At 42.8% G+C, this 17,445-nt stretch overlaps 1 protein-coding gene across 15 annotated transcripts in view; it reads right to left on the bottom strand.

Annotated features, from left to right (window-relative positions):
- PRR14L (proline rich 14 like) overlaps positions 1 to 17,445 on the bottom strand; it is a 57,478-nt gene that overhangs the window by 25,245 nt on the left and 14,788 nt on the right. For 10 of the 15 annotated variants that reach the window (XR_010729275.1, XM_066260065.1, XM_066260075.1 and 7 more), the window contains one exon: positions 9,921 to 9,993. The exons of 1 other annotated variant lie outside the window; for it this stretch is intronic. Coding sequence is in view for 13 of the 14 variants with exons in the window: in XM_066260065.1 (XP_066116162.1) it covers positions 9,921 to 9,993 (73 nt within the window). In the remaining variant the exon portion in view is untranslated. Of the gene's footprint in view, positions 1 to 8,673; positions 8,825 to 9,920; positions 9,994 to 17,445 lie in introns of all 15 variants that reach the window. 4 more of the 15 variants (XM_066260070.1, XM_066260069.1, XM_066260068.1 and 1 more) reach the window with 1 other exon arrangement.

Below are 17,445 nucleotides of genomic sequence, written 5' to 3'. Positions count from 1 at the left end.
AGCAGAAATAAATGAAATAGAGAACAGTAAAACTATAGAAAAAATTAATAGAACAAAGGGCTGGTTCTTTGAAAAGATCAACCAAATTGACAAACCCGGCCCTGGCCGGTTGGCTCAGCAGTAGAGCGTCGGCCTGGCATGTGGGGGACCCGGGTTCGATTCCCGGCCAGGGCACACAGGAGAAGTGCCCATTTGCTTCTCCACCCCCACCCCCCCTTCCTCTCTGTCTCTCTCTTCCCCTCCCGCAGCCAGGGCTCCATTGGATCAAAGATGGCCTGGGCGCTGGGGATGGCTCCTTGGCCTCTGCCCCAGGCACTAGAGTGGCTCTGGTCGCAGCAGAGCGATGCCCCCGAGGGGCAGAGCATCACCCTCTGGTGGGCAGAGCGTCGCCCCTGGTGGGCGTGCCGGGTGGATCCCGGTCGGGCGCTGCGGGAGTCTGTCTGACTGTCTCTCCCCATTTCCCGCTTCAGAAAAATACAAAAAAAAGAAAAGAAAAAGAAAAAAAAAATTTGACAAACCCTTGGCAAGACTTACCAACGAAAAAAGAGAAAGAACTCATATAAACAAAATCCAAAATGAAAGAGGAGAAATCACCACGGACACCGTAGATATACAAAGAATTATTGTAGAATACTATGAAAAACTTTATGCCACTAAATTCAACAATCTAGAAGAAATGGATAAATTCCAAAACAATATAACCTTCCTAGACTGAGTCAAGAAGAAGCAGAAAGCCTAAACAGACCTATTAGTAGAGAAGAAATAGAAAAAACCATTAAAAACCTCCCCAAAAATAAAAGTCCAGGCCCTGACGGCTATACCAGCGAATTTTATCAAACATTCAAAGAAGACTTGGTTCCTATTCTCCTCAAAGTCTTCCAAAAAATTGAAGAAGAAGCAATACTTCCAAACACATTTTATGAGGCCAACATAACCCTCATACCAAAACCAGGCAAGGATGGCACAAAAAAAGAAAACTACAGACCAATATCTCTAATGAATACAGATGCTAAAATACTAAACAAAATACTAGCAAATCGAATACAACAACATATTAAAAAAATAATACATCATGATCAAGTGGGATTCATCCCAGAATCTCAAGGATGGTTCAACATACGTAAAACGGTTAACGTAATACACCATATCAACAAAACAAAGAACAAAAACCACATGATCTTATCAATAGACGCAGAAAAGGCTTTCGATAAAATACAACACAATTTTATGTTTAAGACTCTCAACAAAATGGGTATAGAAGGAAAATATCTGAACATGATAAAGGCCATATATGATAAACCATCAGCTAACATCATATTAAATGGCACTCAACTGAAGGCTTTCCCCCTTAAATCAGGAACAAGACAGGGTTGTCCACTCTCTCCACTCTTATTTAATGTGGTACTAGAGGTTCTAGCCAGAGCAATCAGACAGACAAAGAAATAAAAGGCATCCATATCGGAAAAGAAGAAGTAAAGGTATCACTTTTTGCAGATGATATGATCCTATACATCGAAAACCCCAAAGAATCCACAAAAAGACTACTAGAAACAATAAGCCAATACAGTAAGGTCGCAGGATACAAAATTAACATACAGAAGTCCATAGCCTTTCTATATGCCAAAAATGAAACAACTGAGAACGAACTCAAAAGAATAAACCCCTTCACAATTGCAACAAAAAAAATAAAATACCTAGGAATAAACATAACAAAGAATGTAAAGGACTTATATAATGAAAACTATAAACCATTGTTAAGAGAAATCGAGAAAGATATAATGAGATGGAAGAATATTCCTTGTTCTTGGTTAGGAAGAATAAATATAATCAAGATGGCTATATTACCCAAAGCAATATACAAATTTAATGCAATTCCCATCAAAATTCCAATGACATTTTTTAAAGAAATAGAGCAAAACATCATCAGATTTATATGGAACTATAAAAAACCCCGAATAGCCAAAGCAATCCTAAAGAAAAAGAATGAAGCTGGGGGCATTACAATACCTGAACCTGACTTCAAACTCTATTATAGGGCCACGACTATCAAAACAGCATGGTATTGGCAGAAAAATAGACACTCAGACCAATGGAACAGAAGAGAAAGTCCAGAAATAAAACCACATATATATAGTCAAATAATTTTTGATAAAGGGGCCAAGAACATACAATGGAGAAAAGAAAGCCTCTTCAATAAATGGTGCTGGGAAAACTGGAAAGCCACATGCAAAAGAATGAAACTGGACTCAGCTTGTCCCCCTGTACTAAAATTATCTCAAAATGGATCAAAGATCTAAACATAAGACCTGAAACAATTAAGTACATAGAAGAAGACATAGGTACTTAACTCATGGACCTGGGTTTTAAAGAGCATTTTATGAATTTGACTCCAATGGCAAGAGAAGTGAAGGCAAAAATTAATGAATGGGACTACATCAGACTAAGAAGTTTTTGCTCAGCAAGAGAAACTGATAACAAAATAAACAGAAAGCCAACTAAATGAGAAATGATATTTTCAAACAACAGCTCAGATAAGGGCCTAATATCCAAAATATACAAAGAACTCATAAAACTCAACAACAAACAAACAATCCAATAAAAAAATGGGAAGAGGACATGAACAGACACTTCTCCCAGGAGGAAGTACAAATGGCCAACAGATATATGAAAAGATGCTCATCTTCTTTAGTTTTAGAGAAATGCAAATCAAAACTGCAATGAGATGCCACCTCACACCTGTTAGATTAGCTATTATTAACAAGACAGGTAATAGCAAATGTTGGAGAGGCTGTGGAGAAAAAGGAACCCTCATACACTGTTGGTGGGAATGTAAAGTAGTACAACCACTATGGAAGAAATAAGGTGGTTCCTCAAAAAACTGAAAATAGAACTACCTTATGACCCAGCAATCCCTCTACTGGGTATATACCCCAAAAACTCAGAAACATTGATACGTAAAGACACATGCAGCCCAATGTTCATTGCAGCATTGTTCACAGTGGCCAGGACATGGAAACAACCAAAAAGCCCGTCAATAGATGACTGGATAAAGAAGATGTGGCACATATACATATGGAATACTACTCAGCCATAAGAAATGATGACATCGGATCATTTACAGCAAAATGGTGGGATCTTGATAACATTATACGAAGTGAAATAAGTAAATCAGAAAAAACCAGGAACTGCATTATTCCATACGTAGGTGGGACATAAAAGTGAAACTAAGAGACATTGATAAGAGTGTGGTGGTTACGGGGGGGGGGGGGGGGGGGGGGGGAGGGGAGAGGGAGAGGGAAAGGGGGAGGGAGAGGGGCACAAAGAAAACTAGATAGAAGGTGACAGAGGACAATCTGACTTTGGGTGATGGGTATGCAACATAATTGAAAGACAAGATAACCTGGACTTGTTGATCTTTGAATATATGTAACCTGATTTACTGATGTCGCCCCATTAAAAAAATAAAATTATAATAAAAAAAATACTTGGAGTCAGCAAATAGTAAATGGATACATGTATACTAGAATTGGTAAAGTTATACACATACCAATCATTGACAAAGGCAGCCTTGACATCCTAACACCCTACACCATATATAGCTTTTTAAAATTTGCCTACTTTCCTTATCACAGCAGACCCTATGTATGGATTTCTAAGCATGAAAAACTCCAAATGGTTTTATTATCTCTCTCCAATGAATGTTATAGCATTCATAAAATTGTTCATGTATATTCTGGATCTTCCCACCCTGTTCTTGCAACATCCTTCTTGTATTCCTCATTATACCTACTCAGGGAAATGCTAAAACCCTTCATCCACCCCACCCCCAACTGTTTACTATGCAAGACACTGTGTAAAACTCTCCCTCAAAGCCCCTACCTGCTGAAAGAGCGCCCGTTCTCCACTTAGTCAAGCACCTTGGGGAGGATGCAGGGCGGCAGCCATTTCCCAGGTGGTGTGACAGGAGGTGGGGTGGGGAAGATGCCTTGTGTTTAGCTTGAAAACAAAATGATACTCTGCCCACTCTTGAACTTTAAGGAAGAGTTCGGGGCAATTTCATGTTAATTAAAAAGTTTTCAAAAGGCTGTAGAGAAAGATGGTACTTATTTCACACTACTTGTAAAGATTAGATAAGTTAATATGCATCAAGTTATTAGAATTCTGTTTCAGAGTCCATGCTTGGTTAGTGCTAGCCACTCCTTGGATATCACTCCCTTGCACAACATCTCTATAAAAACCTCTGTAATCCTGCTATTCAATTATTGTTTAATACATTACCTCTATACGACTGGAGCTACTGAGGGGAAAAAACTGTATCCTAATGACTGCTATGGATGCAGTACCTGACACTAACCTTGGCATACGGCTGGTAATAATAGAGTTGGCTAAGTGAGGGATTAGATTAGGGAATTTGTTAAAAGTATTAGGTGTACTCAACCCAGCAATTTCACTTCTGGGTATACATCTGAAGGAAACAAAATCATTATCTTGAAGAAGTATCTGCACTCCCATGTTCACTACAGCATTATTCACAGTGGGCAGGACATGGAAACAAAGTATGTGTGCATCGGTAGATGAATGGATAAAAAATACACACACATATATTATTTACATACATATATCACATCATTTTCCATACGAACTGTAAACCTGTACGTTGTGACAACCCAAAACTGGATTTTGTTGTTGCGAAGGGGAAACTGAACCAAATTAAAATTGAGCACTTCCTTCCTTTCAAGGGCATCAAATAGCAATTTCTACTGTATCTCTGCTAACCCCTCCATGCATGCGTGTGCGCGCACACACACACTGGCCTAAAATTTAAAGTGCCCCCAGGAATACATGGGAGCTAGAGGAGAAAGTGAAAGGCTGTAGCTCCAAAAAGGGTGCATTTCACTAAGCACTGTATGAGTCTTATTTAACTCTCACTCTACTCTCTTTGCTTCTTTTTTGGATTCAAGTCTTTTTTTTTTTTCCTGAAGTTGGAAACGGGGAGGCAGTCAGACAGACTCCCGCATGCGCCCGACCGGGATCCACCTGGCATGCCCACCAGGGGGCGATGCTCTGCCCATCTGGGGCATTGCTCTATTGCAACCAGAGCCATTCTAGTGCCTGAAGCAGAGGCCACAGAGCCATCCTCAGTACCTGGGCCAACTTTGCTCCAATAGAGCCTTGGCTGCGGGAGGGGAAGAGAAAGACAGAGAGGAAGGAGAAGGAGAGGGGTGGAGAAGCAGATGGGTGCTTCTCCTGTGTGCCCTGGCCGGGAATCGAACCCGGGACTTCTGCATGCCAGGCTGACGTCTACCACTGAGCCAACTGGCCAGGGCCAAGTCTTTTTTAAAATTTAAAAAATTTTCCCACTGATTTGAGAGAGAAAGAGAGAAGCATCAACTCGCTGTTCTATTTAGTTGTGTACTCACTGATTGCTTCTTGTACATACCCAGACCAGAGGTCAAACCCGTGAGCTCACTGCACTGGGACAACATTCTATCCAACTGAGCCTCCCAGCCAGAGCTCAACTTTTAATTATTTAAAAAAATGTAAACTATTTAGACTCCAGAACTATATATAAGGCAATTTTCCCCTTCTTCATTGCTTTCACATCTACATCAAAATGTATTCCCACAATGCTATTCCAATTTCTGGTGACCCTCCTATTTCAGAATTCCCAAATAAGCTTTAAGGGAGATTGGTACTGTGGGAACTAAATCCCATAGTAATTAGCGGGAACTGATACTGTTTTTATTCCTAGTGCCCATTTCATCTTTCTTCTACATACAACCTTCCCAAAGAAGCCCAGTTACAAGAAACTTTCTGAAAACAAAACAAAATTTGATAATGCCAGCTTTGTAAAATATTAAACAAAACTCAGAATGGCAGAAAGGGAGAAGTACCAGAGTGCCTGACAAGAAGACACACTCGCTTTGTAAAATGACCCCTCAACTAATAGCCATCACTGCTCCCCTATGTTGCTTCTCCTAGGTTTGTCCTACAGCAGTCAAGAAATAAGGAATGTCCTTGTTCAGGTGCCCAAAGCAGAACAAAAAAAGAAATAAGGAATGAAATGCTAAATAGCATCCTATCAATTAAAGACTCCTTTTGGTTAACACAAAAGTCCCTTTTAAAAAAATTATTGATTTTAGAGAAATAGAAAGGGGGAAAGGGAGGGGGAAGGGAGGAAGAGGAGAAATATTGATCTGTTGTTCCACTTACTTATGCATTCATTGGTTGATTCTTTTTTTTAGTGAGAAAGAGAGAGACCAACTGACAGATAAGTAGGGAGAGAGAAGTATCAACTCCATAGTTGTAACACCTTAGTTGTTCATTGATTGTTTACTCACATGTGCCTTGACCGGGGGGCTCCAGCTGAGCCATTGACTCCTTGCTCAAGCAAGTGACGTTGGGCTCAAGGCAGGGACCATGGGATAATGTCTATGATCCCACACTCAAGCTGGTGAGCCTGTGCTCAAGCTGGATGAGCCCAAGTTCAAGCCAGTGACCTTGGGGTTTCAAACCCAGGTCTTCAGCGTCCACATTCTATCTACTGTGCCACCACCTGGTCAGGCTGAATGGTTGATTCTTATATGTGGCCTGACCGGGGATTGATCCACAACCTTGGAGTATTGGGACCATGCTCTAACCAACGTGGTTAAGGTCAACACAGAAGTTCTTTAAAAGGATTAAGCTTCTTCTCATTTCACCTAAATGATCTACAGCAATGATGTACATGATTATAAAGGGTCTCAAAATCCTAAAACCCCATGCTAACTCGGGAGTACTATGAATGGGACATATTTATAGAGAAGGAAAACCAATGCACTATGGGGAGGGTGTAGCAGCCTACGTTCACTGACTAAACAACTCAGTGCAGGGGATCCCAATTCATTCCTCAGCAAATTTATAAATTTTTGCAGAACACTGACTTCAAGATGCCCCCATTAAGAACAAACTTAATAGAAATGAAACTAGTAAAGCAATCTCCATGATGCTCAACAGTGCAGCCATTTAAAGGTAGCAAAGATGCCCTGGCCGGTTGGCTCAGCGGTACAGCGTCGGCCTAGCGTGCGGAGGACCCGGGTTCGATTCCCGGCCAGGGCACACAGGAGAAGCGCCCATTTGCTTCTCCACCCCTCCACCGCGCTTTCCTCTCTGTCTCTCTCTTCCCCTCCCGCAGCCAGGGCTCCATTGGAGCAGAGATGGCCCGGGCGCTGGGGATGGCTCTGTGGCCTCTGCCTCAGGCGCTAGAGTGGCTCTGGTCGCAACGTGGCGACGCCCAGGATGGGCAGAGCATCGCCCCCTGGTGGGCAGAGCATCGCCCCTGGTGGGCGTGCCAGGTGGATCCCAGTCGGGCGCATGCGGGAGTTTGTCTGACTGTCTCTCCCTGTTTCCAGCTTCAGAAAAATGAAAAAAAAATAAAAATAAAAATAAATGTAGCAAAGATATTTTCATCAGGAAAACTTAAATATAATATGCTCAGGACTAGCAGCTATGATTGGGGCAGAGTGAAAATTTTGGCAACTTGGGTCCCTAGAGAGAGTATATACTAGATTTCTTTTCTTTTCTTTCTTTCTTTCTTTCTTTTTTTTTTCTTTTTTCTTTTTTTTAACAGAGACAGAGAGAGAGTCAGAGCGAGGAACAAACAGGGACAGAGAGATGAGAAGCATCACTCATCAGTTTTTCGTTGCACACTGTGACACCTTAGTTGTTCATTGATCGCTTTCTCATATGTGCCTTGACCGCGGGCCTTCAGTAGACCGAGTAACCCCTTGCTCGAACCAGCGACCTTGGGTCCAAGCTGATGAGCTTTTGCTCAAACCAGATGAGCCCTCACTCAAGCAGGCCACCTTGGAGTCTTGAACCTGGGTCCTCGGCATCCCTGTCCGACGCTCTATCCACTGCGCCACCACCTGGTCAGGCTACACTAGATTTCTAAGAAACATCACTTACTTCTCAATTCATTAGTAAATGAGAGGTTGGTAGATGCTTGGTTTGGACCTTGGCAAAGCAAGCTGAAATGCTAACTGCACTACATTAGAGCACGTGTCTGTTTAATTCAGATCCATGGTGACCGTATGTCCTAACTTTGTGCTCCCAAGGGCTCAATTCTTTCACAGACCTGCCTTCATGGAATCTTCCTTTCTGACTGGCTGGGACTCTGAACAGCTAACCTTGTTTCCTCATACGTAACACAGGGACACCATGGAAGGCGGGAGACTGAACGGAAGAACAGATCACAGTCAGGCACCAGGTCATTGCTGCTAAAAACTAGTAAAACCTCATCTCATCTAATCTCAAAACTAGTAAAACTGAGAACCTCGCATATGCTTTGGGGGAGAAAAATTCATTTTATCAATTTAAGTCATTAAAGAGGAATGGTATTATTAGGACAGGAAAAAAGTGTCATAAAATAGTTTACCTGAGATAATCTTTTTCAGAAGAGCTCAGCTTATCCATGGCTCAATGTGGGCCAGTTCTTTAGGGGACAGTAACTGGGTAAGTACAAGAACTTTTCCTGTATAAAAGGCCAGTTCAGTTGTTAAATGAGCATACGGTAAGCCTGACCAGGTGGTGGCACAGTGGACAGGGCATCAGCCTGGGACACAGAGGACCCACGTTTGAAACCCCAAGGTTGCTGGCTTGAGCACAGACTCACCAGCTTGAGTGTGGACTCACCAGCTTGAGGCCAAAGGTTGCTGCTTGAGAAAAGGGTCACTGGCTTGACTGTAGCCCCCTGGTCGAGGCACATCAATGAACAACTAAGGTGCCTCAATGAAGAATTGATGCTTCTCATCTCTCTCCCTTCCTCTTTGTCCTCTCTCTGTCACTAAAAACAAACAAACAAACAACACACAGAGTAAATTTGAGCTTAAGCTGTGGGTAAAAATATACCAATATACCAAAGATTCAGTACAGCAATACTCGAGTCCCACTAAAAAGATCTTACGAGCGGTAAGGGGGGGTGGCACTAAATGTATCCCTTGCAAGGATCTGAGAACTGGGTTGGACTTATGCACAAAGCAACATTTCTCATCTTCAGAGCTTTTTTTCGTCTATACTGGACAGCTAAGCCTTTGAGCCTAGAGAAAATGTCCAGCAGCAGGAAGCAGGGTGATAAACTGGGACAAGTGTCTTTTCTCATAATGTCGATTTGTACTTCCTTTTCTGTCTAGGCTGCCAAGAAGCAGTCAAATCTGATGTTACAACAGGGAAATATAATGAAAAACATTTGCTGTATCAACTTTTTTTTTTTTTAGTTCTGATTATTTTATATTATTAACCTTAATTATATGATATATGCATGTAGTCCCCGCTGAAATACCTAAGATTATTTTCAGCCTCGGGTGGGGGAAGAAGAATCCTGGCTAAGTATGTCTTTTGAATCTCAGCTTCCTAGTCAATCAATCAAACAAACAAACTAAAGACATTATCTCAGATGCCTATAGCCCAACATTGTTTTGAGGAGCAAAATAAAGTAGTGGAAATGAAATGGCTTTCAAAACTCGGAAGATCACCTGGCAAGAACACCTTCTCCCATCCCTGCCTAGGAGGACAAGAACAGAGGTGCTGCAACAGTGTGGAACTGTGGTGGTGGATTCCTCCCCTGACCATGTTAACCCTTCCAAACAGGCAGTTTCATTTTGTAAATTCAAATAAAAGATTACACATCAGCAGTTAAGGTTCAACACATTGTTAATAAAGAATCATTATAGAAAAAGTGGAAAATAAACTACTGTCAAAAAATAAGGCACTGTTCGATAATACCAGGGGTCTTCAAGTATGCCCACAGGCTATATTAAGACTTCTCTAGTTAAGTCAATCTCGCAAGGGCCTATGCTCCTTACATTCCAAATACAAAATGGGAAGTGTGAACTAAAACTGTGTATAAGTGAAAAAGGAAAAGATTTGAGGAAAATGAATACCTTTGCTCCTCAGACAATCTCCAGGGAGGTCCATACATATAAGTTCTTTGTGTGATGGCATTAGGAGGTCCTCCTGCAGTGAGAAAATCAGTGGTCAGGGAAGATTCAGAGATACTTGAGCTCATGAATGCAAATTATCCTCTGAGAGACTTCTTTTTGACCCTGGAAATTTACTAGCAGTCACAAAGGAAACCCCAAATTTAAATAAATATTATCAATAAAAATTTCCACTTCTTTAGAATTTGAGCTTGAAAAGCGAAGTTTCCCAAGATCGGGATAATAGAGGTTTAAAATATTGACCTGCAGATCTATACAAAACCCTACAAATACCTTCTGAATCAAGAAACAAATTGCAGCAATATAGTCTTAAATTTTATTCAAAAGGAAAATAGCAGGAAATTTGATATCAATCCCTAACTTTTTTTTTTTTACAGAGACAGAGAGAGTCAGAGAGAGGGATAGACAGAGAGAGACAGACAAGAACGGAGAGATGAGAAGCATCAATCATTAGTTTTTCGTTGTGCATTGCGACACCTTAGTTATTCATTGATTGCTTTCTCATATGTGCCTTGACCGCAGGCCTTCAGCGGACCGAGTTACCCCTTGCTCAAGCCAGCGACCTTGGGTCCAAGCTGGTGAGCTTTTGCTCAAACCAGATGAGCTCGCGCTCAAGCTGGCGACCTCGGGGTCTCGAACCTGGGTCCTTCCGCATCCCAGTCCGACACTCTATCCACTGCGCCACCGCCTGGTCAGGCAATCCTTAACCACTTTAGATACACAATTTTCTTCCCCAAAGTTTCATCCCAAACTTCTCAGAAAGGCTATTTTCTTCATTTCATCCCCCTTCATAGGAGGGGATAAGGGAAAACATTACTAATAACAACCAGTGTTGTCCTACAGAAGGAATTCAGAAAACTGGGAAGGGGCAATGGCAGAATGTGCATGGCACAGCAGTAGATGGCCTGAAGGTTAGGGCTCTATCAGGTTCAGCTGGGAGACACTGAGAGACCAAAGATGGCTGCTCACATTAAACTCCATCTGAGTCATTTATTTTTCCCAGCCCAAAGATTAAAACTTTTTTTTTCACAGTGATTTAATTGATAAGCACAAGATTCTCACATAGCATTCATTTAAATCTACAGATGGTGACATCATTGTTAAAACTTTTGATAATTTTGCCTGACCAGGCAGTGGCGCTGTGGATAGTGTTGGACTGGGATGTGGAAGGACCCAGGTTCGAGACCCCAAGGTCACAAGCGTGGGCTCATCTGGCTTAAACCAAAAGCTCACCAGCTTGGACCCAAGGTCGCTGGCTAGAGCAAGGGGTTACTCGGTCTGCTGAAGGCCCGCGGTCATGGCACATATGAGAAAGCAATCAATGAAAAACTAAAGTGTCACCACGAAAAACTGATGATCGATGCTTCTCATCTCTCTCTGTTCCTGTCTGTCTGTCCCTATCTATCCCTCTCTCTCACTCTCTCTCTCTCTGTCCCTGTAAAAAAAAAAAAAAAACTCGATAATTTTTATAACACTTAAACACTACAAACAAAACAAAACAAAAATAACAAGCAAAAGCTATTTGGATTCTAAGCAAAGTTCTATGATGGAAATAGAACCCATGAAGGGGAGAAGATAAAAACAATGGCAAATACTTGTGGGACACAAGCAGAAATAAAATATCATCACTGAACCTGACCAGGCGGTGGCACAGTGGATAGAGCGTCGGACTGGGATGCAGAGGACCCAGGTTCGAGACCCCGAGGTCGCCAGCTTGAGTGCGGGCTCATTTGGTTTGAGCAAAAGCCCACCAGCTTGAACCCAAGGTCGCTGGCTTCAGCAAGGGGTTACTTGGTCTGCTGAAGGCCTACGGTCAAGGCACATATGAGAAAGCAATCAATGAACAACTAAGGTTTCGCAATATGCAACAAAAAACTAATGATTGATGCTTCTCATCTCTCCGTTCCTGTCTGTCTGTCCCTGTCTATCCCTCTCTCTGACTCACTCTCTGTCTCTGTAAAAAATAAATAAATTAAAAATATATATATCATCACTGAGCCTGGCCTGCAGTGGCACAGTGTTTGATAAAGTGTTGACCTAGAATGCTGAGACTGCTGGTTGGAAGCCCTGGGCTTGCCCGGTCAAGGCATATACAACAAGCAATCACTAAACAACCAAAGTGAAGCAACTATGAGTTGATACTTCTAACTCTCCCACCCCTCTTGCTCTCCTCTCTCTGTAAAATAAATCTTAAAAAAAATGAATCATGATGAAACAGAGATGAGAACTGGCATGGCCTATCATATATAAAGCAGACTATTCTTTCATTTTCTAGTGAAGCTTTAGTGTGTAAAGCTTTCACAGAGCATGAAATAAAAAACAAGTATCTTCCAGGTAACATATGCATAACACTACCATGTTCATAAAATGAATTCAAGCATGATGCCAGACTGAACTTATTTTATTTGTAAATGGGGAGAAGAGAAAGCTCTTACTACAGAAGGATGGAATTAGAAAATCACCATTTGGCAACAATCACAGTAATAATTATCTCAAAACCTCATCAATAGGTATTTAAACTGGTGTTGAAAGTATTAGTTAAAAGTTTTGAGAAACAGCCTGACCAGGCGGTGGCGCAGCGGATAGAGCATCCAACTGGGATGCCGAGGACCCAGGTTTGAGACCCCGAGGTCGCCAGCTTGAGCACGGGCTCATCTGGTTTGAGCAAAAGTTCACCAGCTTGGACCCAACCAAGGTCTCTGGCTCAAGCAAGGGGTTATTTGGTCTGCTGAAGGCCCGCAGTCAAGGCACATATGAGAAAGCAATCAATGAACAACTAAGATGTCACAATGAGCAATGAAAAACTAATAATTGATGCTTCTCATCTCTCCGTTCCTGTCTGTCTGTCCCTGTCTATCCCTCTCTCTGATGCTCTGTTTCTGTAAAAAAAAAAAAAAAAAAAAAAAAGTTTGAGAAACAGAAATATTTACATACTCTCAAAGTATCTTCCCACAAGATACTTAATTACAAGTGGGAAAATAGTAACTTCACAGTAAAGAAACCTGGTAATCTACCAGAACCAAGTGAGGAAAGTTTACCTCCTCAAGGAATGAGGTACCCCAATGTCATCTGCTTTCCTGAGAGGATGCACTGAGAACCAGGATCACTTCTGTACATTCCTGCCCCAAGAATGCATAGTCTAACATGAGGAAACATCAGGTAAGTTATTGCTTAATGGTATAATTTCATTTTGGGAAGATGAAAAGAATTCTGGAAATAGATGGTGGTGACAGTTACACTGTACACTTAGAAATAATTAAAATGGTGTATTTTATGTATTGTGTATTTTAGCACAATAAAAAAGCAAAAAAGCCCAGGCCTGTGTCACAGTGGATAGTGTCAACTCGGACAGACGAGGTCGCTGGCTCAATCCAGATGTTACAGGCTCAGTCCTGGGGTCGGGGTTTAGCTCGGTCAGGGCACATAATCAATAGGTGCACGACTTGGTGGCAGACGAGTTGATGCTTCTCTCTCTCTGTCCCTCTCTCACACCCTTCCTGTCTCTCAAAAATAAAATATAAGACATTTACTTTTTGTTTGTTTGTTTGTTTGTATTTTTCTGAAGCTGGAAACGGGGAGAGACAGTCAGACTCCCGCATGCGCCCGACCGGGATCCACCCGGCATGCCCACCAGGGGGCGACGCTCTGCCCATCCCGGGCGTCACTATGTTGCGACCAGAGCCACTCTAGAGCCTGAGGCAGAGGCCACAGAGCCATCCCCAGCGCCCGGGACATCCTTGCTCCAATGGAGCCTTGGCTGCAGGAGGGGAAGAGAGAGACAGAGAGGAAGGAGAGGGGGAGGGGTGGAGAAGCAGATGGGCGTTTCTCCTGTGTGCCCTGGCCGGGAATCGAACCTGGGACTTCTGCACGCCAGGCCGACGCTCTACCACTGAGCCAACCGGCCAGGGCCAAAATATAAGACATTTAAAAAGAAGTTGCTTCATAAAGTAACATGTATTTGGAAAAAAAATAACATGGTTTGAGATGAGGAACTGAAGGAAGGCTAACGAAAACTTTGTGGAGTGCTGCTAAAGGCAAGTCAAAGACTACTGGAAAAATCATAGCATGTCAGGATGGAAAAGAACACCTCTGAGGTCGCCTGTCCAAATTAGATCCCCCTTGCTATACTCCTGACATAGTCACTCAGCCTCTTCATAAACATGACTTTCTTGTGCAACCTAACCCATTTCTAGACTTACCTAATAAGTACCTCTCATATTGAGTTCAATTCTGTCATCTTCTAGCATTACATATACATTTTTAATGGTTTTATTTATTGATATTTTTAGAGAGAAGAGAGAAGAGAGAAGGGAAGGGAGGCAGGAACAGGAAGCATCAACTCATAGTAGTTGTCTCTTGTATGTGCCCTGACCAGGCAAGCCCAGGGTTTCGAACCAGCAACCCCAGCATTCCAGGTGGACACACCATCCACTGCACCACCACAGGTCAGACATCTAGCATTACATTTAAAAAATTTTAAATGTTTTTAGGCCCTGGCTGGTTGGCTCAGTGGTAGAGCGTCAGCCTGGCGTGTGATGCCCTGGGCTCAATCCCAGTCAGGGCACACAGGAGAAGCGACCATCTGCTTCTCCACCCCCCCCCTCCTTTTCTCTCCCCTTCCTGCAGCCATGGCTCATTTGAGCAAGTTGGCTCCGGGGTCAGGGTGCATGTGGGAGTCTGTCTCTCTGCCTCCAACTTAATAATAATAACGTTTTAAACATTTGATTTAGAATCTCTTTCAGACATACAAAAAAAAATTTGCAGCCTGACTGGTGGTGGTGCGGTGGATAGAGCATCAACCTGAATGCTGAGGTTGCTGGTTCAAAACACCAAGGTTGCTCACTTGAGCATGGGCTCATTGGCTTGAGCACAGGATCACAAATATGATCTCAAGGTCACCAGCTTGAGCCCAAAGATTGCTGGCCTGAGCAAGGGGTTGCTGTCTTGGCTTGAACCCGAGGTCCATTCCCAGTCCAGGCACATAAGAGAAGCAAATAATGCACAACTAAAGTGAAGCATACATGAGCCTAACTTGTGGTGGCACAGGGAATAAAACATCAACCTGGAATGCTGAGGTCACCGGTTCGAAACCCTGGGCTTGTCTGGTCAAGGCACATACAAAAAGCAACAATGAGCCTGACCAGGCGGTGGAGCAGTGGATAGAGCGTGAGACTGGGATGCAGACGACCCAGGTTCGAGACCTCGAGGTTGCCAACTTGAGCGCGGGCTCATCTGGTTTGAGCAAAAAGCTCACCAGCTTGGACCCAAGGTTGTTGGCTAGAGCAAGGGGTTACTCAGTCTGCTGAAGGCCCACAGTCAAGGCACATATGAGAAAGCAATCAATGAACAACTAAGGTGTCACAACGAAAAACTGATGATTAATGCTTCTCATCTCTCTCTGTTCCTATCTGTCCCGATCTATCCCTTTCTCTGACTCACTCTCTGTAAAAAAAAAAAGGGGGCGGGCAACAATGAGTTGTTTCCCACTCCCCCCACCTTCTTTCTAAAATCAACTAAAATCTTAAAAAAAAAGTGAAGCATACAGGAATTGATGCTTCTCTCTCCCTCCCTCCTCCCCCTCACAAAAGTTTGCAAATGTTCAAAAATTTTCTGTAGTCTTCAACCAGCTTTTCCTGACTTCCAATTGGGAACCTAGGTTTCAGGAGTTTCCACCATTTCCTAAATAAGAATAGCTCACGGGAGGCCCTGGCCGGTTGGCTCAGTGGTAGAGCGTCGGCCTGGCGTGCGGGAGTCCCGGATTCAATTCCCAGCCAGGGCACACAGGAGAAGCGCCCATCTGCTTCTCCACTCCTCCCCCTCTCCTTCCTCTCTGTCTCTCTCTTCCCCTCCCGCAGCCAAGGCTCCATTGGAGCAAAGTTGGCCCTGGCGCTGAGGATGGTTCTGTAGCCTCTGCCTCAGGCGCTAGAATGACTCTGGTTGTAGCAGAGCATCGCCCCCTGGTGGGCGTGCCAGGTGGATCCCAGTTGGGCGCATGCGGGAGTCTGTCTGACTGCCTCCTGTTTCCAACTTCAGAGAAATACAAAAGAGAAAAAAAAAAAATAATAATAGCTCACGGCACCTACACAACCTTTGCCTTCCTCCTGGAGATGTGGAATTGTCGTGTGTGCTAGCCAGAGGATTCCCATGTGACAAGCCCCAGTAAAAGCCTTGGGCTTTGGCAAGTTTCCATGGCAGACATTTCCCATGTGCTGTCACAACTCGCACTTGGGGCAAGTTAAGTGTGTGTGATGTCCCTGGGAAAGGACTCTTCAAAGCTTGTATCTGATTTCCTCTAGACTTTGCCCCATGCCTCTCTTTCTTTTCCTGATTACTTTATATTCTTTAACTGTAATTAATCTTAGTTGTGAATATAATCATGAGTCCTGTGAGTTCCAATTAATCATCAAACCTAAGAGGTGTTGGGGACCCCTGACACATCTGTATATGGAGACCTTCAGTCTTTTTTTTTTTTAATTTATTCATTTTTTTAGAGAGGATAGAGAGATAGAGGGAGAGAGAGACAGAGAGAGAGAAGGGGGGAAGAGCAGGAAGCATCAACTCCCATATGTGCCTTGACCAGGCAAGCCCAGGGTTTCGAATTGGCAACCTCAGCATTTCCAGGTCGACACTTTATCCACTGCAACCACCACAGGTCAGGCGAGACCTTCAGTCTTTATTACAGCTGCATAGCACTCCATTATGGATGTTTACATATGTTTATTCAACTGCTCTCCTGTATGTGAACATTTAGATTACCTCCAATATTTTTCAATAATAATGCTTCTTTTTTTTTCTTTTTCTTTTTTTTTTTTTTTTTAAATTTTATTTATTCATTTTAGAAAGGAGAGACAGAGAGAGACAGAGAGAGAGAAGGGGGAGGAGCAGGAAGCATCAACTTTCACATGTGACTTGACCAGGCAAGCCCAGGGTTTTGAACCGGCAACCTCAGTATTTCCAGGTCGACGTTTTATCCACTGCGCCACCACAGGTCAGGCCAATAATGCTTCAAAGAATAACCTTGTATATATGTATTTTCACATTGTTAGAGGTATAACTCCAGGGTGGATACCTAGAACTAAGAGTGCTTAGTCAACAGGTCATATGTAGGTCTGCTAGGGGCAGCCAAGCAAGGTTTTAGTATATATTCCCACCAGCAATGCATAAGAATACCCGTCAACCAAACATGCTGTCATCATTTTTCATTTTCACCATTCTCTTAAGTAAAAAGTGGTATCACATGTTGTTTAAATTTGCATCTCTAATTATGAGTGGGGTTGATTGTCTCTTCATGTGTTTACAAAACACACACACACACACACACACACACACTGAATTATCCGAGTCTTTCCTCCATCTTTCTATTGGGTTTTACATTTCTCAATTAAGGTATTCTTTATACGTTAAAGATACAAGCCCTTTAATCTGTGATATATGTTTAAATATGTTCTCCAGTGTCTTTTGACTATTG

The sequence above is a fragment of the Saccopteryx bilineata genome, chromosome 2, assembly GCF_036850765.1.
Source record: "Saccopteryx bilineata isolate mSacBil1 chromosome 2, mSacBil1_pri_phased_curated, whole genome shotgun sequence".
NCBI lineage: Eukaryota > Metazoa > Chordata > Mammalia > Chiroptera > Emballonuridae > Saccopteryx > Saccopteryx bilineata.
This window is presented reverse-complemented; position numbering and strand designations above follow the sequence as displayed.